Genomic DNA, 25,290 nt, shown 5'->3' on the forward strand with positions numbered 1-25,290 from the left:
TGAAATAAAATTCAATTAAATAATAACAAAATTACAATTAAACTTGTTGGTTGTTAAACTACGTATTTTTATGATATGTCAATATTAATATACAGTAGCATGCAAATTAATCCGAACAACGTAATTACTTATGCAAAAACACTCAAACGGGATAAAAAAAAAGGATCTAAGACATACCTCAGTAATCTATGTGGCCTCCGTTGTTCCTAATAACAGCTCTGAGACGATTTGGCATGGATTCCACTAATTTCCCACAAATATTCTTCATTTCTTCATCGCGAAACCATACACCAATGAGGGTAGAAATCATCTTCTCCTTTGTAGAACAATCCATTTTTTGCATTCTTCTTTTGCAAATTGACCACAAGTTCTCAATGGGGTTGATGTCGGGTGAGTTGCCTGGCCAGGGGAGTACCTGAATATTCTTCTTGTTGAAGAATTCTGTAGTTTTTCGAGACGTATGGCATGGTGCCAGGTCTTGTTGGAACACACCTCTGCCATCCGGAAATGATTTTTGCAGCTGGGGTACGATTCTGGTTTCCAATAAGTGAATATATTGTCAGAATTCATCATTCCCTTGATAGGTATTAATGCTCCAGGCCCTTCATGTGTAAGACAACCCCAAAACATTACTTTAGGGGGGTATTTGTGTGCTTGTTGGAGATGAGCTGCTGTTACTTTTTCGGATCCTTTCCATATGTAAGAAACATGGTGGCCATGGACCTCGAAATGAGACTCATCGGAAAAAAGTACATTCTTCCATTCATTCACTGTCCAGTGTTGATGTAATTTTGTCCACATTAAGCGTTTTTTGCACATAACAGGGGTTAGCAGTTGCTTCTTAATAGGCTTACGAGCCCTTCGTCCAGCTTCCAAAAGCCTACGCCGCACTGTTGTGGCGTGAATATTCGCCCCAGTGGTAGCCATTAACTCGCGGGTTAAGTCGACAGCAGTTAGTCTAGGATTTAATTTACTTTTCCTGACAATTAAACGATCATCTGCAGGTGAAGTCTTCCTTTTTCGGCCACAGTTTCCTTTTTTCTATGGTGTGATGGATCCAGTCTCCCTGTATCGTTTTATGATCGAATTAACAGTAGCCAAACCGATGTGACATTCTGCAGCAATTTGCCTCTGTGTCATAGAAGAATGCTCTGCTAATGTTATAATTTTAGACCGTTTTCGTGGAGTTGTATCCATTTGTGAAGACGACAGAATGTACACAGGATTGCAGTATTAAGTCTTCAACAAAACTCTAATGCTTATAAGTACAAAACGACAGGCAAAATGTCGCATATTATAAAAAAATAGTGACAGACCTTCAACAATGGAATTACACGTACTACAGATGTCAATTAAAGCAGTATGAGCAGCTGTGAGGCCAACAATGACAGAAAATGTAAAAATATGTCGTGTTCGGATTAATTTGCACGCTACTATATTAATTACAATAATAGTTAAATAATATAGTTCGTGATGTTTTCAATAATTAAAAATAACCCAAACATCTTAGAAATCCACAAACAATCTTAAATCTGATCTCAAATTCTTTTCTCAAGTCCTTCAGTACATCATTATATTTGTTACACTGGTCTCGATTCAAATTAGGTAACAATTTTAGATTAATAAAGTGGTAACAGTTACCCACTGAAACTTGCGACTCCCACAATTTCACTTTTCCTATAAAAGCTTTTATTTCTTCATACATTTGCGGTAATAAGGACATTCTTTCCTCGGAGATGGACACAATATCGTAGCGGTTGCAGATGTTTATTCAAACGTCGCGGTCAATGACGTCATCCGGAGATACACGAACTGCTCACGCATCTTGTTCCACTTTTACATAAAAAAATAGAGAGAGGAGGAAGTGCTCCGAGGAGGCCCTATTGAGACGTCTGAGTTAGATCATGGTGTGTTACAAAATGTTTCACTGTTTCTAAAGCAGTAACAGCATCATTAAGGGACACAGATTAGTGGATGAAAGCATGGGCAGCTTTGAAAAAATGGCTCTGCTGGTCTTTGTTTTATGGAGAGAGCAATATAAATTCTATGTTGTTGTTTAATCAACTATCCGAAGATAGGTCTGGACCCCACAAGTGACACCAACACGGCATCACTCATGAGGCAACTAGGCCAGAAGATAATGGGGTAGGGTGGCCAGTTCCTTTCCCCCTCCATTGCATATATCACTGACTAGCTACATATTACACTAATCAGACTTCAGATGCATACAAACAAAAATTCTGTGTAAGAATCTTTGACTTCTATGAAACTTTGTAACCTACTAAAATATTACCTGTAAAATACAAATGATCTATGTGCCACACTATGATGACTGTATAAAGGTAAATATATGTCCCATCGCTGACCATTCAACTCTGCCAAACTTTGCTCTCTTCTCCACTTATTGTGTTTGCCACTGAGATCTCCAATAGCATAAGTATCCTGACTTCCGGATGCTGCAAACAAGACAGACTTTATTGAAATTCTACTAAAAACACACACCAGTATACAGATTATAAAAAAGTATGGGATATTACTTATAACTTTACAACGTTTTACCATAAAATAACCTATATTATATAAAAAATGTTACTGAAAATCAAATAATATCAGTGATATAGAAAAAAGAATTATTCGGGTATATACAGTGTGACAAAACATTTTTTAAATGACACCCTGTATTAATTTTTATATATCTGAAATAGTCTTCAATGTGCTTGGCTATTAAGGTACAGCCATTAAAATTAATTGTGAATACAGATTTGAAAAATTATATATAGGTACATGTATAAATGTAATATATTTTTTTATCGGCCTCTACCATCCGCATTTGGCACTTCAGAGGTAAATTGTATCTTATTCGCCATCTTCATCTATCATTAAGACCTGTATGCTATCTTGTGTCACTTTTTTTGTAGACATAAAATAAGAAATAAAGAATGGAAGTTTGGTGAAATGGAGAGTAAATGGAATGAAATTAGTGTCAGCCATGTCTAAAGAAAAACTAAAGGAAATAGAAATACTCCGGAAAAAAAAAATCCCTCTGTCACAAGCATCACTTCACTCCTGCCAGGCATCCAAATTTGCAGAATGATAAGTCTTTGCTTTAGCATTGCGTTACTATTATTATTACCGGTATTATTGAATTTCCAAGTTTATAGAACCCTATTTTACCCGAAGGTATATTAGGGCTGTAGTTAAATCATACATATCATAGCCCTGTACAAATATTTACATAAAATATATACATATTTATGACATAAAATACACATATTACATTAAATGTGTATGACATAATAAAGATCATAGTTATATTATATACAAATACGTAGATATGAGATAAAATAGATATAATATATAGAAATAGAAGCACAATATATGAAACACAGACATATTACATACCATACTTTCCCAGGACATATCACTCACAGACTTGTTACATAAAAAAAAATAGGTAAGCATTTCGTAGAAACATACATATTACTTTTAAGGACATATATGACATGAAGTCCACACCTGTGGAGTAACTGTCAGCGCATCTGGCCGCGAAACCAGGCGGCCCAGGTTCGAATCCCGGTCAGGACAATTTACCTGGTTGAGGTTTTTTCCGGGGTTTTCCCTCAACCCAATATGAACAAATGCTGGGTAACTTTCAGTGCTGGACCCCGGACTCATTTTACCGGCATTATCACCTTCATTTCATTCAGACGCTAAATAACCTAGATGTTGATACAGCATCGTAAAATAACCCAACAAAATAAAAAATATGACATGAAAATGATATGAAATAGACACATGACATACAGATGCATGTAGAACACATAGACATATTATATAAAATACACACACAAGACAGAAAAAAAAACGATAATTACATAAAACTTATATATGATATAAAACAGTGATATTGTAGCTATTATTATTGTGATTATTAGTATTATTGTTAACAGTAGTAGTATCTCCTTTTATTGCAGCCTGTTTTGTCCTGTGGCATGTTAGATTAATGATAAAAAAAACCTGAAAATATATACACACACAAAATTAAAACAAATTGAGTTACTAATGGAGCACTAAAATAGTATATGAATTAAATATTTTCTACAACAGACCTTGATCTTCTTGTATGTTGTTTGGATTGAAGACAGATCCTGTTTTATAACAATGATTTTCTTTTACATCTGTAGATGGCAGTGGTGTTGGTGGAAGTTCATGAATTTTGTATGACGATATCCTTGCTAAATTTCCAGTGGGTGTATTAAGTGTTGAAGTTAAATTAATTTTAATCCAAGTTGGATCAAAAGGCGATCTTTGGCTTAATGTCAGTTCTCCTTTCACGCCTTCTGACTGTATCAAGGCCCTGTAAAACAATAAAATGTACATTTGAACATGATTTATAACAAACATTCCCAACTGCACTTACTCCTACAAGTATTAAGAATTTGTCATGGCTTAGAAAATTGTGTCCAGCTTTTGGAAATAAACAGCCACGGCTGATATCTCTCAACATAATCTCACAGGTAATCACATGCTGGTCAATTTATAACGTGAGCTGAAAAAATACTTCTTAAAGAATAGCTTGAAAGTTTGGTTGCAAATTTTAAACATCTATATATAAACAGCTGTCTCAGTGAAACGTACAGCAGAGTTCGTATAGGTCAGTTTCTGTCAGATGCGTTTCCAATTCACTGTGGTCTAAAGCAAGGAGATGCACTATCGCCTTTACCTTTTAACTTCGCTCTAGAGTATGCCATTAGGAAAGTCCAGGATAACAGAAAGGGTTTGGAATTGAACGGGTTACATCAGCTGCTTGTCTATGCGGATAACGTGAATATGTTAGGAGAAAATCCACAAGCGATTAAGGAAAACACGGGAATTTTACTGGAGGCAAGTAAAGAGATAGATTTGGAAGTAAATTCCGAAAAGACAAAGTATATGATTATGTCTCGTGACGAGAATATTGTACGCAATGGAAATATAAAAATTATAAATTTATCTTTTCAAGAAGTGGAGAAGTTCAAATACCTTGGAGCAACAGTAACAAATATAAATGATACTCGGGAGGAAATTAAACACAGAATAAATATGGGAAATGCCTGTTATTATTCAGTTGAGAAGCTTTTATCATCCAGTCTGCTGTCAAAAAATCTGAAAGTTAGAATTTATAAAACAGTTATATTACCGGTTGTTCTGTATGGTTGTGAAACTTGGACTCTCATTTTGAGAGAGGAATATAGATTAAGGGTGTTTGAGAATAAGGTGCTTAGGAAAATATTTGGCTCTAAGAGGGATGAAGTTACAGGAGAATGGAGAAAGTTACACAACACAGAACTGCACGCATTGTATTCTTCACCTGACATAATTAGGAACATTAAATCCAGACGTTTGAGATGAGCAGGGCATGTAGCAGGTATGGGCGAATCCAGAAATGCATATAGAGTGTTAGTTGGGAGGCCGGAGGGAAAAAGACCTTTAGGGAGGCCGAGACTTAGATGGGAAGGTAATATTAAAATGGATTTGAGGGAGGTGGGATATGATGATAGAGAATGGATTAATCTTGCTCAGGATAGGGACCAATGGCGGGCTTATGTGAGGGCGGCAATGAACCTCCAGGTTCCTTAAAAGCCAGTAAGTAAGTAAAGTATATATAAACAGCAGACTTAAATTCTCAGCTCATAAACACAAAAATAAAGAACAACTATGACGATGATTGTACACGTAGTTTATATTATAACCATATAAAATTAACAACATAGAGTTTTTATAGCATTAAAAACAATAATTGATATTTCTACTGTAAGTTCTAAGAAAATCCGACATAGTGAAAAGCTTTATCACTGGTGAGGTGTACGTATGACTACTGCAAGCACTGAAGTATTGCTTACACTTTCAAATAACAAGAAAATGTGTTCTCATTTTTTAGAATTAAAAATTTGAGTCATTCATTCATTTATTGTTCTGCCCAAGGGTAGGTCTTTCACTGCAAACCCAGCTTTCTCCAGTCTCCTATTTTCTGCCTTGCTCTTTGTTTTCTCATACGATCCATATATCTTAATGTTGCCTATCATCTGACATCTTCTTCTGCCCCGAAGTACAGAATCTTTATTCACTCGCAGTCTCTGACATAGTTCGTGAGACTGAAGCCGGATGGTCTATGGGGAGTCCTTAGCATCAACCCCTTTGATTTGATTACCCCCCCCCTTTGATTTTATTACCTGGTTGGGTTTTTCCGAGGTTTTCCCCAACCAAAAGGCAAATGCCAGGTACTATTTTGGCGAATCCTCGGATCTTACCTCATCTCACTACATCTCGCCAGAATATTGTAAAAAATTGCACAAAATTGTAAAAATTGTAGAAAATTACTAAACTGTAAAACTATAAAAATTTGTAAAAATTGTGATTGTAATATTGTAAAATATTTGACTTGATCCAAATCTTAAAGCTTCATTGCTCATGTAAGATCTATGGAATAAAATAAATGAATGAATACTTACTTATTTACTGGCTTTTAAGGAACCCGGAGGTTCATTGCCGCCCTCACATAAGCCCGCCATCGGTCCCTATCCTGAGCAAGATTAATCCAGTTTCTACCATCATATCCCACCTCCCTAAAATCCATTTTAATATTATCTTCCCATCTATTTCTCGGCCTCCCCAAAGGTCCTTTTCCCTCCGGCCTCCCAACTAACACTCTATATGCATTTCTGGATTTGTCCATACGTGCTACATGTCCTGCCCATCTCAAATGTCTGGATTTTGTGTTCCTAATTATTTCAGGAGAAGTATAGAATACGTGCAGTTCTGTGTTGTGTAACTTTCTCCATTCTCCTGTAACTTCATCCCTCTTAGCCCCAAATATTTTCCTAGGCACCTTATTCTCAAACACCCTTAACCTATGTTCCTCTCTCAAAGTGAGAGTCCAAGTTTCACAACCATAAAGAACAACCGGTAATATAACTGTTTTATAAATTCTAACTTTCAGATTTTTTGACAGCAGACTGGATGATAAAAGCTTCTCAACCGAATAATAACAGGCATTTCCCATATTTATTGTGTGTTTAATTTCCTCCCGAGTATCATTTATATTTGTTACTGTTGCTTCAAGATATTTGAATTTTTCCACCTCTTCGAAGGATAAATCTCCAATTTTATGAATGAATGAATAGTCCTGAAAAATCTATAGTGACACTTATGGTGGACAAGGTCGCAGTTGGGTTTTTTCTCGGGGTTCTCCCGTTTGCCCATATTAGGCATCTACATCATTCTGTCAACATTTTGTAGCATTCCCCGTGAATATTCAATGGCAAACATGGTAAGCACTAGACAATCGAGAATGACTATAAAACTTACTTGAGCACGGCAGGATGGATTTCTCTTATTTTTGCACATGCCAGGAAACTGTCATCATGTCTCGCATCGAATATCACAAGGTAGAGGCTTCGTTGTCCACTCAGCAGATCAACTGACAGTGATGTAAGCCCTGAGTCATGGTATACGCCAGCAACTGAAGAGTATGGTGATCTTGGGTCACCAGCAACTTTCACTTTGCCTATACGTGAATCAAGATCTCCAACGGCTTGGCCCGGGGTTGTCGAGAATACAGGATCGAATACCAGTTGAAGAAAGTTGCAATTCTCTCGAGATTTGTCTGCATAAGAAAAGAATAGTAATTTCTGATTAATTGAAACATGTATAACTTCTTCATTACTGTACAGAAGGCTGTGAGGCCGCATACACTAGCACTTTCCATTGTACACAGTTATTATTACTGTATTTGTCCTTAATCTTATTCTCAGCTACACATCATAAACTGCATCACCAGAATAGACAGAGTGCTACAAAAATGTGTCTTCAAGCTGGATGTTACCATATAGCAAAATAAAAAAAATATTTGAGAAGTAATTTGATGTGTAGGTCCCTACATTTTCCTTTCACATGACCTTGGGCCTTGTAAAAAATTATTTAGTGATGATTTTCGATACAACCTTCGTATGTTTGTTTGAATTCTTAATTAACATTAGAAATTCACAAATAGAGAGCATTCTTGGTCATGGTTAACAGGCGCAAATAAATCTCTATATCTCTTGACAACACAGAATAAATACGAGAAAATACACATAACCATTCTCTATGAAAGGGAAAGGAGATATATATTTCTATCAGAAATCGAATCTAGGCTACTGTGTTTGTAGTAATAAGCACTTGAAATATTTCATACAGTAGTCAAGAACATTTCATAATTCCTAAAACTGGATCAGATTTGGTACAATAGTTATACATCTTATAGTGAAAAGCATGTAATATCTCTCTGACTTATGTACAGATTGTTTGCTAAGTTCTGAGCTCTGCCTTTTGGTTGCGCAGTGGCACACAGCACATAGTGAAGGGAGGGGGAGAAACCCGTCAGTTATGTCTTAGTAGCGAAGTAGTTAGGATCATACTGTATTCACAATTTAAAAGCATCCATCAAATTAATCACAGTTTCAGAATGGATGAGCAAAATCATTGCTCAAGTTTTGCTGAACAATCTGTATACCATTCTGACACCAGAATTTAAAAAAAATATATAATATAATCTATTTCTTATATTTGCATATTAAATTATTTAGTTTTGCTCCAGTTCCAAAGGAATTTTTATCAGTCTAGTCTATTACTGATCATCATTTATAACATACCAGCCTCAGAATCCAGGATGTCTGTTGTGTAGATTTTCCAGTTATGTTCAGTGTTTGAATATTTATTTCCATTGATATTCACAACGTGGTAAAGGTTAGTATGCAGAAGAGTGTCAGTTGAATCTGAGTGATGGCTGCCTACCCAACGAAAAAATACAGAACCAGCTATAGGGGAAAAGAATCTTGCTTCTGCAACCTTCTCATCAGCATTTCCAGACACCTGAAACAACATAAATCAGAAAATCATTTTTAAAACATACCAAATATTAATAACATGTTTCTAAATGTTTCCATCGTTCTGTGTTGTATTCCATTTTCTTACTTTCAATATAGAATTTCTGTTTCCTCAGAAAATGTTTGTCTAGAGATGTCCAGGTAAAATCTGAAACATGTGTAATGACTTTAGCGCTACTGCATTTACTCAACTGCAGTTGCATGAAACACATACGCATATCTGTGCTCCGCTGTTCTCGATAAATTATATAAACTTGTTGTTAAGGTGATTTAATTTATGGACATCCTATCCATCAGTGCTGGTCTGGATTTCAACATCTTTGTTACCATTTCAAAGTCTTAATTCTTAGTCTATGTCAGATAATGACATTGATATGAGACTCATAATTCCATTGTAAAATTAACTATGTGATTTTTAAGAGTTTTACTAATTTTATATTCTTCATTGTATATGATAGAAATTATATCCCATGTGCCATAGCCGTTTATTTTTATCATTTGTTTCCAGCTTACATTTTGATGCATAAGCATCGAGCATCCTAGGAAGACAAGTTAATATCAACGATTTCATCACACTCACGTAGTGGAGACTCTAGTAATGTAATTTTATTAAAGTATTTTGGAGATAAGACCACATTTTATTTTATTTTATTTTATTAATCAACAATGTTTCCTGTCTACTAACCCTGTGTTTAATGAATCAAGGGGTTTGATAATTCTCATCTTCGCAATGGATCCAGTTTATATTTGAAGCTATAAGGTTTTGCTATAGACGGTGTCGTATATAGTTCCTGGGGTAGCTCAGTCGGTAGAGCATTCGTGCGCTAAGCGAAGGGTCCCGAGATCGATACCTGGCCCCAGAACAATTTTTCCTTGAAATTATTCAAACCTGCTTTACAGGGAGCTACTACCTGAAATCCAGATTTGCATTTTCTATAGATAGTTTAACAGTTTTAATAGGAATCAGTTTCGATGGTTTCTTGGGTAAACAATCCAATGACTCATTTTCCTAGATTCCTTTATGACTGGGTATCCATATAAAGAATGTCACATTCCCGTTGAGTTGTGAATGGTACCTATATGAATTGTTTACAATGCACCATTATCCATGATGTGTTTATTTGAAGCTTTTATAGGAGTAAGAGAGTCAGTAAAAAATAAGATATTCAAAAGTCAAAAGTAACGATCTCAATGGTTGGAGTATTGCCCTAATTCGGCCAAGAATATCGAGGAATTTTTTGTAAAAACAATCAGTTAAGAATCATCAGTAGTAACGTTTTTATAAGCTTCTTTCGCACAATTCAAGGTTTTGGAACCATCTGTAAAGATGACAATCAAATTGTTTTCATACTGAGCTATGTATATGTATTCTTGGTAGAATAATTCAGGCTCGATTTCTCATGCAAAGGAAATAGTATCAATGTGTATACAATAAGTTGAATATCTAGGGAACCTTAGTATTGAAGAATCTTGAAGGTATTGTGAAAAAATAATGAGAAATAATGGAGTCGAAAAATTCATATTTGATTATTTACTTTTCACTAATGAATGGAAAAGTTTTAATTTGAGAATTTTATATATATATATATATATATATATATATATATATATATATATATATATATATATTAATGCTTAGGAAAATGTTTTTCATGAATTTATGACAAAATGCCTTAGTGTTGTTTCAAATTTTAGTAATCTTATTTCCTAGAAAACTCTCGGAACTTAGTCCTAGCATTTTCTTACTAATGTTGTAAATTTGTGAACATAACTTTTTTTTGGCAGCTCTTGGTAGTGTCAGTAGTGTACCTATTCCATATTTTATTACTGCTTGAATCATGTTAGGCCTATTATAAAGAGTTTAGGATGATTTCCCCCATTGTGTTCGTGCTATTTAATTGAAAACTGATGCCTTATATTGTATTTTTTACATTAGAGTGTAGTTGTAATAGACCTTTCCTGTTGATTTGAAGTCCACAATGATTCTAAAAATTTTCACCTATAACTAGGTATGAAATATATTTTTATTTATAATTATACGGTTAATTTCCCAGCTTTTGTTTTACTTCTGCTGAATATAAGATGACTTTTGTTATAATTCATATCCAATCCTAGAGATTGTAGCTCTTGATAAATTACTTGCAAGTCTTGAATATAATGAGCCAAGGACTTATTCTGGCTTATTTTAACTGGTATTTTGTATACACAGCTATGTCATCTGCAAATGACAACACTTTTGTTGCGTGCTTGAAGAAGTAGGTAACTGATTTCAAGAATCCATATACAGATTGAAGAGAATCATACTTAGTGATGAACCTTGTGGTATGCCACAACTAGTCACTCTCTTGCATACATTACTATAACAAGAATGAAAACTAATATGTGTATTGCTTAATAGTTTATCGATAATTGTAACGAGTCGATTAGGTAAAAAAACGGACAGCATAGTGTTATAACACAGCCTCAACAATGCCTTAACTTAATTAAACATAAAATAAAAAAGATCACTTTGATACCACCTGTATAATAAATGAAAAAAGCGACTATACCAGTATGTTTTTAAATACTGTAACCTATACAATTGCTTTACTTTTTAGCTTTGCTCTAGAGTATGCCATTAGGAAAGTCCAGGATAACAGAGAAGGCTTGGAATTGAATGGGTTACATCAGCTGCTTGTCTATGCGGATGGCATGAATATGTTAGGAGAAAATCCACAAACGATTAGGGAAAAGACGGGAATTTTACTGGAAGCAAGTAAAGAGATAGGTTTGGAAGTAAATCCCGAAAAGACAAAGTATATGATTATGTCTCGTGACGAGAATATTGTACGAAATGGAAATATAAAAATTGGAAATTTATCTTTTGAAGAGGTGGAGAAGTTCAAATATCTTGGAGCAACAGTAACAAATATAAATGATACTCGGGAGGAAATTAAACACAGAATAAATATGGGAAATGCCTGTTATTATTCGGGTGAGAAGCTTTTATCATCCAGTCTGCTGTCGAAAAATCTGAAAGTTAGAATTTATAAAACAGTTTAAGGGTGTTTGAGAATAAGGTGCTTAGGAAAATATTTGGGGCTAAGAGGGATGAAGTTACAGGAGAATGGAGAAAGTTACACAACACAGAACTGCATGCGTTGTATTCTTTATCTCACATAATTAGGAACATTAAATCCAGACGTTTGAGATGGGCAGGACATGTAGCACGTATGGGCGAATCCAGAAATGCATATAGAGTGTTAGTTGGGAGGCCGGAGGGAAAAAGACCTTTAGGGAGGCCGAGACGTAGATGGAAAGATAATATTAAAATGGATTTGAGGGAGGTGGGATATGATGATAGAGAATGGATTAATCTTGCTCAGGATAGAGACCGATGGCGGGCTTATGTGAGGGTGGCAATGAACCTCCGGGTTCCTTAAAAGCCAGTAAGTAGTAACCTATACAATTATATTTCAAGTAGTTGGCAAGATCAGTTATACAGCACTGGCTTTGTCCCATAGTTACTAGATACGAGGGATAGTCTCTGGGCACACGAATGCACGTACGAACTTGCACACGTGTGTCAGTACACACACACACACACACTCACATGCGCTCATATAAACAAATATTACTTACTGTAATAGTAGCACAAGCCATTCGAGAGCTGTCTTCAACCATCTGTAAAAGAAGGGACTTCCCCCACAAGCCTTTAGCACCTGTTAGCACTATCTTATCATTTGATGTTGTCATCTCTGTTGACCCATTGGCAGGCAGATCCAAAGGCCCAAAAATATCATCAAAATTCAAAGTACTGAAATGAACAGTAAGAAAGGCATTACAATTATCATATTTATTAATAAGTCCACAAAATTACAATATTCTCACATATAATAATAATAATAATAATAATAATAATAATAATAATAATAATGGTTTATTTTATCTGGCAGAGGTAAGGCCATTCGGCCTTCTCTTCCACTCAACCAGTATGATAGAAAATTACTACAATGCTATGAATATAACATAATTAATACAATACAATTCAAAGCAATACAATACTACAATACAAGACAATATAATACATAATTAATATAATACAATGACAATTCTTTTCATCTTCACAACACCAATAAGATAATTATGTAATAATAATAATAATAATAATAATAATAATAATAATAATAATAATAATAATATCTATGTAAATGAAATTATTTTAAAATGGAACCAAATCTACACATCAGGAATCAAAATAACCAGTGCTCTAACATTAAATACCTTACTCTATGCCGATGATCAAGTCATAATTTCCAATTCAGAGGATAATTTACAAAGAGGATTGTATACATTAAATAAAATATTAAAAGATTTTGGGATGGAAATTTCAGCACAAAAATCAAAAGTAATGGCATTTTTAGGACAAGACCCAGTCAGAAGTAAGATAATACACAATAACCAATGCCTCGAACAAGTGCAAAATTTCAATTATCTGGGTTGTGAAATATCTTATCAAAATGAAAAAGATGTGAACAAGAAAATTACCAAATTTACACAAATTCTAGGAATAATAAACAATGCATTAAAAGCTAAATTAGTACAAAAATCTACAAGAATAAAAATATATAATACACTAGCATTACCCTCCCTTATATACGGAAGCGAGATTTGGACATTAAAGAAAAAAGATATGAACAGAATCAAAGCAACGGAAATGAAATTTTTCAGGAGGACAGCAGGATATACTCTTTTAGACCGAAAAAGGAATGAAGAAATTTGAGAACAATTAAAAGTAGAGTCAGTAGAAGAAAAAATCAGCAGATACAAATTCAATTGGCTAGATCATGTAAGAAGAATGGAAAATTCAAGAATCCCAAAAATTATGATACAGTATAAACCTAGAGGACATCATCGACCAGGAAGACCTTTAAGAAGAATGCTAGATGGGGCCGAAACAGGTCTACAGATGCCTAAATCGTGAAGGATGAATAATAATAATAATAATAATAATAATAATAATAATAATAATAACAGTAATAGTAATGATAGTCATACCTGGGCTATTGTTATGACTCAAAATAACACTAAATATCTTGAGAAGAGTTAGTCCCATGGACTCTTCAAATACAAACAGTCAAAATATATATTGCACATAAGTCACTTATTGACATTAATTCAAATTTCAGTTGTAAAATTTAGATTATACAGTATATGAGTTAATTAAAAAAAACTTACATGGAGCCCAAATGATTATCCCCACAGCGATCGTCAATGCTGCTGTAGGAAACAGGCAATTCCCTGACACTCCATGACCATTGTGACTGCCCATCAATTGCTTGAAGGGATGTCCGCACTGTAACCCCATCTCCAGACTGTTGCTGAAATATGACTTCTCCGTGAAGACCAGACTGTGATATATAGGCTGTTAGCTGGATTCCAGAACATGTCCTCAACCCTAAATTAAATACAGATTGTGTAGACCTAATGTATAAATTCTGTAATCATTTGTGACATGTGATGATGATGATGGTGACACCAATATAATACTAAATATATATAACAGTGGCGGTTCCTCGGGGGAAGGAAGGGAGGAACGTCCTCCTCACATTTTTCTTCTTTTGAAAGTAAATACCAAAATGAAATATATGCGTTGAAATTCGAGGAAGATTCGATAATTTTTAAGTTCACAGCTATAAGAAAACCTCGGTTGATCGGGTTTTAAACCACGCGCACTCATGTGCTGCTGGAAAACTGTGAGAAGGATGCGAGATTGTTTGTGTAGAGGAAAGCCAATCCATTCCTCCTTTACTGCAGTTAACACACGTAGACAACAGCGCGCTATTGGCCAGAGAAAGAAGCAGAGTTTTAAAGCAAGTAAATGAGCGGATAGGGAGGAGATCATCCTCTGAATCAGCGCATGGGCGGGAAATAGAAACCGACTGGTCGTGCAGCAAGCTCGCTACCACTGCCATCTAACGATGCTGCATTCAACCAGACTAGTCATCTAGGAGGAGACACAATAAAAACAGTTTCAATGCAAAGCTATGAAAGACACCATATAAATTTGTTTTTAAATTATGAATCAAAATATATTATTCATTGCACCTTATATAAGCTACTATTCGTGATTTGAAACTTTCGAGGATATCTGAAAGTTGAAGTTGGATTTATATAAAACAAAGAGGAAGTAGTTCTAAGTTAGTATCGCATATCTTTTTGGCCCCTGAAATTCACTTCCATTCATTGTCTACTAGACAGGACAACAGCCAAGTTGTCACTTTTGTACAAATATATTTGAAATTGAAGGTACTGCAAACTACATTATTTTTAACATAAAAAAATTAATCGGCCACCAGCAGCTTTAAACAATAATGGTAATATGACTTTACAAGAACTGATATTCTTCAAAAGCATGTGATACTGAACTTGTAAACAGACCACGTGGGTGGGCGCAGTGTTCTCCCTTTCCTAACAGATTATTTCTCATTTCCATTTCCGTAAAACGGTTCCAGTTACGAGTTAGTAGCTAGTCTCTTCCAACACGTGTGATGCTGTAGTGTGCATGAAAAATGCTGCGAGGTTGTGAATTTCCTTGTAATTGTTAATTTGTGCAGTTATTCAACAATGAATGGAAGTGAAAACATATTATATTTTGGACAATTTAGGAAACTCAGTTTACAAAAACAGATTATTGCTATACAGAAGGGAAGGCCAACCCTAACACTACCTGGTCTTACATGTATGCATGTAGGCTAATTTGTAGCTTGTTTCTCTCAAGAAGGTGTCATTTTGCGCTGTTAACTTCTTTCCTCCTCTTAAGAAATATGCAGGAGCCGCCACTGATATATAATATACATACATACATATTCATTGTTCTGCCAAAGGGCAGGTCTTTCACTGAAAATCCACCATTCTCCAATCTTCCCTATTTTCTGCCTTCCTCTTAGTCTTCTCTGCATATGATCCATATATCTTAATGTCGTCTATCATCTGATAACTTCTTCTGTTCCGAACCCTTCTCCCATTCACCATTCCTTCCAATGCATCCTTCAGTAGGCAGTTTTTTTTTCAGCCAGTGACCCAACCAATTCTTTCTCTCTTCCTAATCAGTTTCAGCATCATTCTTTCTTCACCCACTCTTTCCAACACAGCTTAATTTCTTATTCTGTCTGTCCATTTCACATGCTTCATTCTTCTCCATATCCACATTTCAAATGCTTCTAGTCGCTTCTTTTCACTTCGTCGTAATGTCCAAGTTTCTGCCTCATACAATGCTACACTTCACACAAGTCTCTTCCTTAATTCTCTTTTCCAGAATATGCTCCTTTTTGTATATATACATACACAGAAAGTTCCTATGCAGATTGGTCCCAGGTAGCAATGTTCTCCTTCGGCTTAATGATCATAGTGTAGAGTGCCTGTCCTGAGGAAGCTAAGTGGTAAAGGATAGATTGAGACCCCTATGTGTAGGGCAGTACACAGACTTGTCCATATGCCAACATATGGCCACTCGCTGCTCACCAACAGATTTTGTTTGGAGTTCTGCATAGGAACTCTTTGTACATGACAGGTTATACAACTAATGCCGCCTTTCTGTGCCAAATCTCCAAAACTGCCTAATAATTGCACCCTCGATTGCGAGATTTCTGTTCTTCAGTTCCCCTTTCCATAGATGTAGTTGTTTTGGCCATCTTGTCTCCTCCATTCGTAATAGGTGGCCAAACCATCAGACTCATTTGTCATCAATTCCCTGAAGAACAGTAGGCCTATCTGTAGCGTTCATTCTTTTCCAGACTTCCTCATTTGTACTCTGCTGCAATCTTGAAATTCTGGCACTTCTTCTTTGGCAGTCCATTTCCACTGATATGTCTTTTTCTAAAATATTCCTTTAAATTCTAAATTTCACGTTCATAAGTTAAAATTGATTCTACTAATATTTTTCCAATGGAGTTTTTTATATATATTTCCGAATATTTTTGTCCTACCAGGAAATAATAATCTTTTTACTTTGTTCTATTCTATTCTACTCTTAATTTCATATTTGCAAGTTCTATCTGATGTAATAATTACAGCTCCAAAATATTTAAATTAACTAATCTGATTAATTTGTATTCCTTCATCCAAACCCAAATTGTCTTCCATTATAGTTAACCGCCAAATGTTCGTTTTATCATAATTTACGAGACCCCAATTCGTAACATTTTCGTAATCTCTGTGTCATAAATTTCAAATCAAATAGTCTCGTATATTACTATTTGATTATCCGCAGAATTAAATGTGAATATATGCTTCTTATTAATTTCTATACCCATGCCTTGACAACTTCATTTCCAATTTTTATAACCTGCTCTAAATATACTGTACATTGAAAAGCAGAGGTGATATACTGCATCCTTTTCTCAAGCCTTTGGTTGTTAAAACTGATCTTGAAAAATTGTGGTACATATTTTTCTCTTATACAATAAATTCTGTTACATTATTATTCTACCACGTACGACCAGGGTGTCTTGTTTCACCTTTTTTCGCTAATATTTTGTTAACAGCTTTCAGCATAGCTTTTTATGTGTTCATATACATGTAATGCAAAGTGCACTGGAGGGGAATAGGAACTGGCCACCCTTTCCCATTATGTATTGGCTTAGTTGCCTCATGAGTGATGTCTTATTAGTGTCACTTATGAGGTTCAAACCTGTCTTCGGACAGTTGACTAAACAAAAGGGCTGAAAGAACTATAAGGTCCATAGGAGGATCCAAGAAAAGGCTGGGGGCTAGCACCCCCTCCCCTTGAGCCAATATGACAACAGTTATATTTAAGTTTATGGAGTTATTTTATTTTAATGAAGTTAAGTCAACAGTTTTATTTCTGCTAGGTCACCAAAGCGTTGGTAGGGGTGAGTATACATCCCTTGAATACTAGAAGCGGCAGGGACTGGCGAGAGGCAATAATAGGGAAAAAAAAGTTTGCCCCCCCCCCCTTAAGGAATCCTGGATTCGCCACTGATAGGGCCTACAACACCTTAGTAGACTTTATAAACTTAAACGTTAAGGCATATTCATGCCTTTTAATTTATTCGTATTATGGAACTCAATATAATATAATCGTTCTGCTTTGACATTTAACACACAATTTGCAGTTACTCCTCTCAAAATGAAGAGAGTTGAATGAATGAAAGATGTATTAAAAAATTAGCAGTGTTTTGTCAAACATTACAGAAATAATATAAAAAATGGAATAAGTGCTGATTACTTAGTGTTTAGTATTCTTTTTTTAACATTACGGAAATTATGTTTAAAATAACGACATACAACATATCACTTGTAGGCTATTAGTATAAATAATATATAAAATGTATTCCTGTTTATTTTTTATAAAATTGTGGCTATCCTTTTGCAAGGAAGCATTGTCATCATGGGTTATTATTCACCCTTAAATTTAATCGTAGGCTATTCTAGACCACTATAGTGAAATTCTATAACCTCACTTTGGAATACATATTCGTATTATGCCAATAATTGTTTCATTTTAATTTTTTAATTAACGTCTACGATATGATTCACACTTGAGTTAATCATATGCAAGCAAAAAGAGAAAAAGAGACTTCAACATGTGGTCGAGCGTGAAACCGTAATCATACTAACATCTTTTGTCGCTGTTATTTCGATTGTTTACAAATTATATGTATCAGAAACATTGAGAAGAAATAATGAGCTTCTATCTCCATTTCTCTGTACCTACAATCATAACAATGGTTCAATTCTATTCAGACATACGTTACATAAATATATAACTAAAACCCACTGGTGACGGAATGAGATCACGATTTTATTATATATTTAAGTTGTACTTGAAATATTTTTTATAGACTTACCACATAATATGATTGTTAAAGAATACAGAAGATGAATGTCTACTTTTCTGACGCCCATGGCATCAAAAAACTTACAATATGCCAATTTCACACCAACATGTTGCTCACGCCACACTCTTTCACAGCTGATCTATGTCACTAGAGTGGACCCAGCGCGTAACGTAACGGGATCACAGGATGGAGGAAGCTACGTATATAGTAACTCCACTACCCCAGTTGTCTGTGAATGGCACTTACTTTCTATTACGTTATTTCTACGGCAAGCGTAATTTTTTCTTAATATTTTTTTTTTCGATCCGGTGCTGTGGATTGAATTCGGCGTAGCTCAGTGGTCAGAGCGCTTGGTACGTAGAACCAAGGACCCGGGTTCGATCTCCGGCGCCGGAGCGAATTTTTCTCCTAAAATATTAAGTGTCAATATTACAGATAAATTCTGTAGGACAAATTAATATATCTATAATATATTTTTTTCTGTCACAGAGTGTGAGGTGTAAATAAACACGCGCACGAAAGATAAACAATGCAATGACAGTAAAGTCATTTTACTGAAAATGTTACAGTACGTTTACATTTTGACAGTTATGTCGCGACATTTGGACGGAGTTGCGCAACAATAGACCAACTGATCATTTGAAAAAAAAAAATTGAGATATTTGCACAAATTAGTTGTTGGCTAGATTAGCCTATTTAACTCAGAAAAAATCAAGAATGCGATATCTACACTCTGATGTCATTTATAAGCAAAATTCGTACAACTTTTAACACTATATGGGTATCACTTTGGAGAACGTATTATATAAAATTTAACACGTGAAAGGCATAAAATATATTTATTTATTTGTTTTACATTATTAAATCAACTGCTCGTCTGGTATTGAAAATCAGTTAGCGGTTTTTTTATTTATTTTTTTTTTTTTGTAATACAGTAGAACCTCTATTATCCGTGGTAATGAAGGGGATGGACTGAACGGTTAATCGAAAAAATCGGATAATCCGTACCATGAAAGATTTTGTTATTTCCTCCATGGTCTTGTATTTAACTCGCTAGGTAGTGGACCAGAAGTTCATCAATTTAAGTCTGGTTGTAAATGACGGGTTTTTAAGGGACAAGGAAGCCTTTGTAATGCCTGTCTCAGGAAGATAGGAATAAAGGAGGTGTCATGTTGTAGATTTACATACTTTTTTTTACACTTTATCCTTGTTTTTTTTTTATTAAATCGCGCAGTTATAACTCCAGTCTCGTATTATGATGCGAGATGAGTCAATTTCTCCTTCTCAAAACATTCAGTTGTTTCCATTTTTTTTTTCGATACTTAGCACAACACATTTTCTGTTATCCGTGGAAGACATTTTATATATAGAAGTTATATTATAGAACGGCAATTGGAACAGTAGACAATGCTGTGTAACGATAAAGGCTTGTAATAACTCTCTCTAGCAAAAACATATGTAGAACTTACTAATATGATGTACAAAACAGTACTTGATATAAGTTATTTATTTCTGAAGAAAAAAGAGCTTGAAATGGACAGTCGGATAATCCGCCAATCGGTTAATAGGGTGACGGATAATCGGGGTTCTACTGTAGTATAAATGTTACAATACTTCTAGCATAAAATATTTAATAAATAACCAGATTTACTTCAATGGTCAATATCTCGACAAAAGGTTTTTGTCGGTTGGTCTCTTATTGCCTAACTTCGTCTATTTTTGTCTTCTGTGTGACAGTTGCAAGAACTGTAACTGTGAATTTGTATATATTTGTCTTTGATAGAAGAGGACAAAAATTTCGCGTCTTATAATAAGTGTATGGAGGTTTTTATCTACACGTCTAAGTCCATTGCTGTTGAGAAACGGTTAGCATATCTGATCGTGAAAGGAGCGGGTAGGGGTTCAAATCCTGGTTGAGTTAAGTTACCCGGTTGAGATTTTTCCGATGTTTTCCCTCAACCCATTAGGAGCAAATGCTGGGTAACTTTCGGCGCTCCACCCTGGACTCATTTCGCTAAATTCCATCTTACTCAGACGCTAGATAACCATAGCAGCAAAATAAACCAGTTAAAAATTAATCTATATCATCTACTACTTTCGTGTATTTATCTTCCGTCTTGCCCTTAATCTTCTTCATGAGTTCAAAGAAGAAAGTTACTGAAAGTGTCATTATTTTGAGTCGTTTAGCAAAAAGGAAAATAAAGAAATTTTCTATATTATGGGTGCGCGAATGGATCGAACGACGAGAAAACTTGGTGCTTTTTCATAGTTAATGCCAAATTTAAGAAGAGAAGATCCAATTCAGTTAATAAATGCACCCAGAATATTTTGAACATTTCACGTGTAAAGTTGGACCATTTGCTAAGAAACATGCAGTGGTTGCGGGCTATACCAGCGAATAGGGATTATAAAGAACGGACACTTCGCGTCGGTACCGTTGATGTAGCCGGACTGATTTCAATGACCTTCAAGCCAGCTAGAGCGTGAGATTCTGCTTTCTCCCTAGAGTTGGAGCTGACATCACACCAGCTAGCAGTCGACACAGCGGAAATATAACCCATATAATTAATACATCTAGGTACATTATGTACTCAAATAAAATAAATTGGATCCATAAAATAATAAATCCGTCATTAACTGTAATGTCTAGACTCTAGAGTTCCTTTATAATGAGAATTGAGACGTTGACCCTAACAACAATTAAAATATGTAATGATTTGATAGCGCTGAAAATGGAAAACAAAACTCTTATGAGAAGTAAAACCATATACCTATATTATATTATATACAAATATTAAACGAATTTGATACATAATTTTATAATGTATTATATTATTTTATAATACAATTTATTATATATAAAATATAAAAAAATATTACAGCTAGTTTGTCACTGAAAAATAAGGAAAAGCTGTTAACTTGAATTTATTTGAAGCAAAGCGTTACTGGATTATGCAATAAGGTAGGCGATGTTTGAATCCTGTGTCTCAACTCTATTCTCACTTATTATCTTAGCCTATGCTCGATTACACTAACCTCTAGCGCTTGAAAGTAGAACTAAACGCTGGCGCACAGAGAAACAAAACATAGGAAAATTCGCTCAGTGTCCATTCTTTATAATCCCTATTCGCTGGCTATACACACTGTCGCATATGCCAGTAATTAATTGTTTTCTTGTCGTTTTGTATGTGTTTCTTATTACTTAATTCGTCAATATTTTCCTTCTTCAAACTTGCGTTTTTCGCATGGTCGCTTAAGTTCCCGCACACTGTACTTCAGCTATGTAGCCTACTTCAGTTTATTTTCCTATAGGCCTGTAGCTTCGCATCTGCGCAAGGACCACAGATCAAGAGGACTATAATAACATGCAACAACTTTAAGTTATTAAGGTACTCTTGCCACCGATCACACACAGACATAATTATATGGACATAGAGATAGACGAGTGAGAGGTCACTGTGTGAATGGGCGAGTGAGAGGTGGTGGTGTGAAGGGATGCGGTCTTCCAGGAGTATAATCTCAGAGCTCCTACTGCGCTCACACATCATTTCAATGTTGCCAACAGTTGTTCGTATAATCCCGCTAGATGACTTTCGAAAACCCGCGATTTTCTAGTAAATATCTTTAGAGTTTAATGTATACTTATTATTCAATTATAATAATAACAATAATAATAATAATAATAATAATAATAATAATAATAATAATAATAATAATAATGGCCAAGATAGAGCATCCACCCGCCAATGTAACGAATATTGCACACTATTATCATTGCCAATGTGGCGCTATAAAGCTATTTTGAACACTTTTATCACAGACACAAAATATTTAAATTCTTATTGCACTATATATGTTACCGTTAAAACCCAAAATTCGACAAAACCAGTTTCAACTAGTAAAAAGCAATTTTAAAATATAGATAGCTAGAAAGCGAATTTTCGTAAGATCTAGAATCAATGACAGGTTAGGTTTGGTTTGTATAGGTTTTTTTAGGCTTTTACCAAACAAAAACCGAAACAAACCAAACCTAACCTGACATTGATTCTAGATTATACGAAAACTTTCTATCTTTATTTGCTTAAACTAGTTTTTACTAGCTGAAACTGGTTTTGACGGATTTCGGGTTTTAACGGTAACATATATAATATGGAATTATCACTACATTAACACATCCATTTTTTTTCATAGAACACAACTGAACGAATTAAACGTAATTATGATAGCCGCATATAATGCTAATATGAATTTCATTTCAGAAATTTTAAAGATTAAATACCGCTAGTATTCCCGCTAAGCGGGATAATATAATTTTACCCGCGAGATGGTTATCCAAAAAAAGCTAGATTTAACGGGAAAACCGCTGAATTGGCAACACTGCATCATTTCTTGTTCGTTTGTCAACACAGGTCAAAACATCGGCGAGCTTGCTGGCCAACACTCTTTAACATGAACAAGATGCTCCCATCTATTGACTGTGATACAATTCAGTACAAAAAACATGCCATCGTCTTAAAAACTCAATCCAGAAATAAAATAGGCTAATACTATTTATTATTGGTACAACTTGCATTTATTTAGATCTTTATTTTAGATTTTATGTATGATTTTATTTCATGAAATCTTTGCATGTTATTTTATGAAAGTTACCAATCCTGTTGACTGTCTTGAGGGGAGTGTTAAGTTTATTACTTAGCACCACATTGGGATGTGCAGATCAGTGTTGCCATATTTAGCGGTAAGTCGCTAAATCTAGGGAATTTTGAATCAGTCTCGCCGATAAATTTTGTAAAATACGATTAGCGACTTTTCTGCTGATTTTTATATTCTTCCACTTTTCCTTTCTTTTAAGTTAAAACATTCAACTGAAGTCATGCACTTCTTAGTTTTAGAAGAGCCATGACTGAGTCGTCTAATGATTCATACGTGAAAGCCCTGATCACATATATTTGTGATCAGTGATCAGGGGTGGAAGATTATGTTTCAATGATTCTCACGGTTAAGTCTCTCTCAATGCTAGATTTCACAAAAAAAACTTGTAGTCAAACGCTTGGGTGAAAATTTCCACACTTACAATTTGCCAGAAAGTGTAGTGTCAATGGATCAAGTGCAGTATATTCACAACCAGATGTTCCCACACCTTCCACCTCAAATCACAGCCGTCAACAATACAACCAGAAGTTCATTCATTCATTCATTCATTCATTCATTCATTCATTCATTCATTCATTCATTCATTCATTCATTCATTCATTCGTTCGTTCGTTCGTTCGTTCAGATGCTGCAGTTAGGTATCGTCAAAAGCAACAGATCATGAAACTACAATCATTATAGCTTGAGAGTGTTTTTATTTTTGTTACTAACTTTTATCTCTTAAAAAATGATTTATTAATGAAATAATAATACATCCACTTAGAATAATTTATTAAACGGCATAGGCTATATTAACATTTATTTATGGCGCAAGCTACGAGTATATCATAGAAGTGCGGATATTTTTCGCGGATCTTAGTGAAAATTCTGAATTTTTTCTAACTCTTCTCAACGAGTTCAAGTTTTGGATGGAAACGTAAGCAAAATAATTCCAGGCGTTTCTAATGTAAGGGTCCTTTAGCTCTTTGCTGATTCCAAAATCAAACATTTGAAAACATTTACGCAAATCAAAGTAAGAATTTCAACATTAGTTTTCGAAGTAAACATCAGTTAGGGAAATTATTGATTTTTACATTATGAAATAAAGTTTGCTTAAAATATTGGACTTTTGCGCGTCCCAACAAAAAATACGGTGACGCCGGACACCTAGGCCAAAAAAGAGAATTGTCACGTTTTTTATGGGACGTATGGTAACCTTAGTCCCGCGCCGTGGCGTCGTGGTCTAAGGCATCCTGCCTAGGACTCGCGTTACGGAATGCGCGCTGGTTCGAGTCCTCATGGGGAAAGAAATTTTCTCATGAAATTTCGGCCAGTGTATGGGACCGGTGCCCACCCAGCATCGTGATGTACTTGGGGAGCTACGATAGGTAGCGAAATCCGGTTGCGAATGCCAGCTATAACGGCTGGGGGAATCATCGTGCTAACCACACGATACCTCCATTCTGGTTGATAATCGTCCACCTCTGCTTCGACATGCGGGCGTGAGGTCAGCAGCCGGCTGGTCGGTCTAGGCCCTTCACGGGCTTTAGCGCCACGGATTATTATTATTATTATTATTATTATTATTATTATATTATTATTATTATTATTATTATTATCGTGTCCCGCGCCGTGGCGTCGTGGTCTAAGGCATCCTGCCTAGGACTCGCGTTATGAAATGAGCGCTGGTTCGAGTCCTCATGGGGAAAGAAATTTTCTCATGAAATTTCGGCCAGTGTATGGGACCGGTGCCCACCCAGCATCGTGAGGCACTTGGGGAGCTACGATAGGTAGCGAAATCCGGTTGCGAATGCCAGCTATAAAGGCTGGGGGAATCATTGTGCTAACCACACGATACCTCCATTCTGGTTGGATGATCGTCCACCTCTGCTTCGGCATGTGGGCGTCAG

The 25,290-nt window shown here is 35.3% G+C and overlaps 1 protein-coding gene across 1 annotated transcript in view; it reads right to left on the minus strand.

Moving 5' to 3' along the window:
- Rsod (Related to Sod) overlaps nucleotides 1-18,933 on the minus strand; it is a 44,193-nt gene extending 25,260 nt beyond the window's left edge. The window contains exons 1-7 of the mRNA XM_069837285.1: nucleotides 18,758-18,933; nucleotides 14,124-14,343; nucleotides 12,528-12,702; nucleotides 8,673-8,892; nucleotides 7,348-7,645; nucleotides 4,110-4,357; nucleotides 2,294-2,456 (exon numbers count right to left, since the gene is read on the minus strand). Of these exons, the coding sequence (XP_069693386.1) occupies nucleotides 2,294-2,456; nucleotides 4,110-4,357; nucleotides 7,348-7,645; nucleotides 8,673-8,892; nucleotides 12,528-12,702; nucleotides 14,124-14,343; nucleotides 18,758-18,815 (1,382 nt within the window). The 5' untranslated portion in view covers nucleotides 18,816-18,933. The remainder of the gene's footprint in view (nucleotides 1-2,293; nucleotides 2,457-4,109; nucleotides 4,358-7,347; nucleotides 7,646-8,672; nucleotides 8,893-12,527; nucleotides 12,703-14,123; nucleotides 14,344-18,757) is intronic.
- Nucleotides 18,934-25,290: the final 6,357 nt, after the last annotated feature.

Source organism: Periplaneta americana, chromosome 1, assembly GCF_040183065.1.
Source record: "Periplaneta americana isolate PAMFEO1 chromosome 1, P.americana_PAMFEO1_priV1, whole genome shotgun sequence".
NCBI classification, from domain to species: domain Eukaryota; kingdom Metazoa; phylum Arthropoda; class Insecta; order Blattodea; family Blattidae; genus Periplaneta; species Periplaneta americana.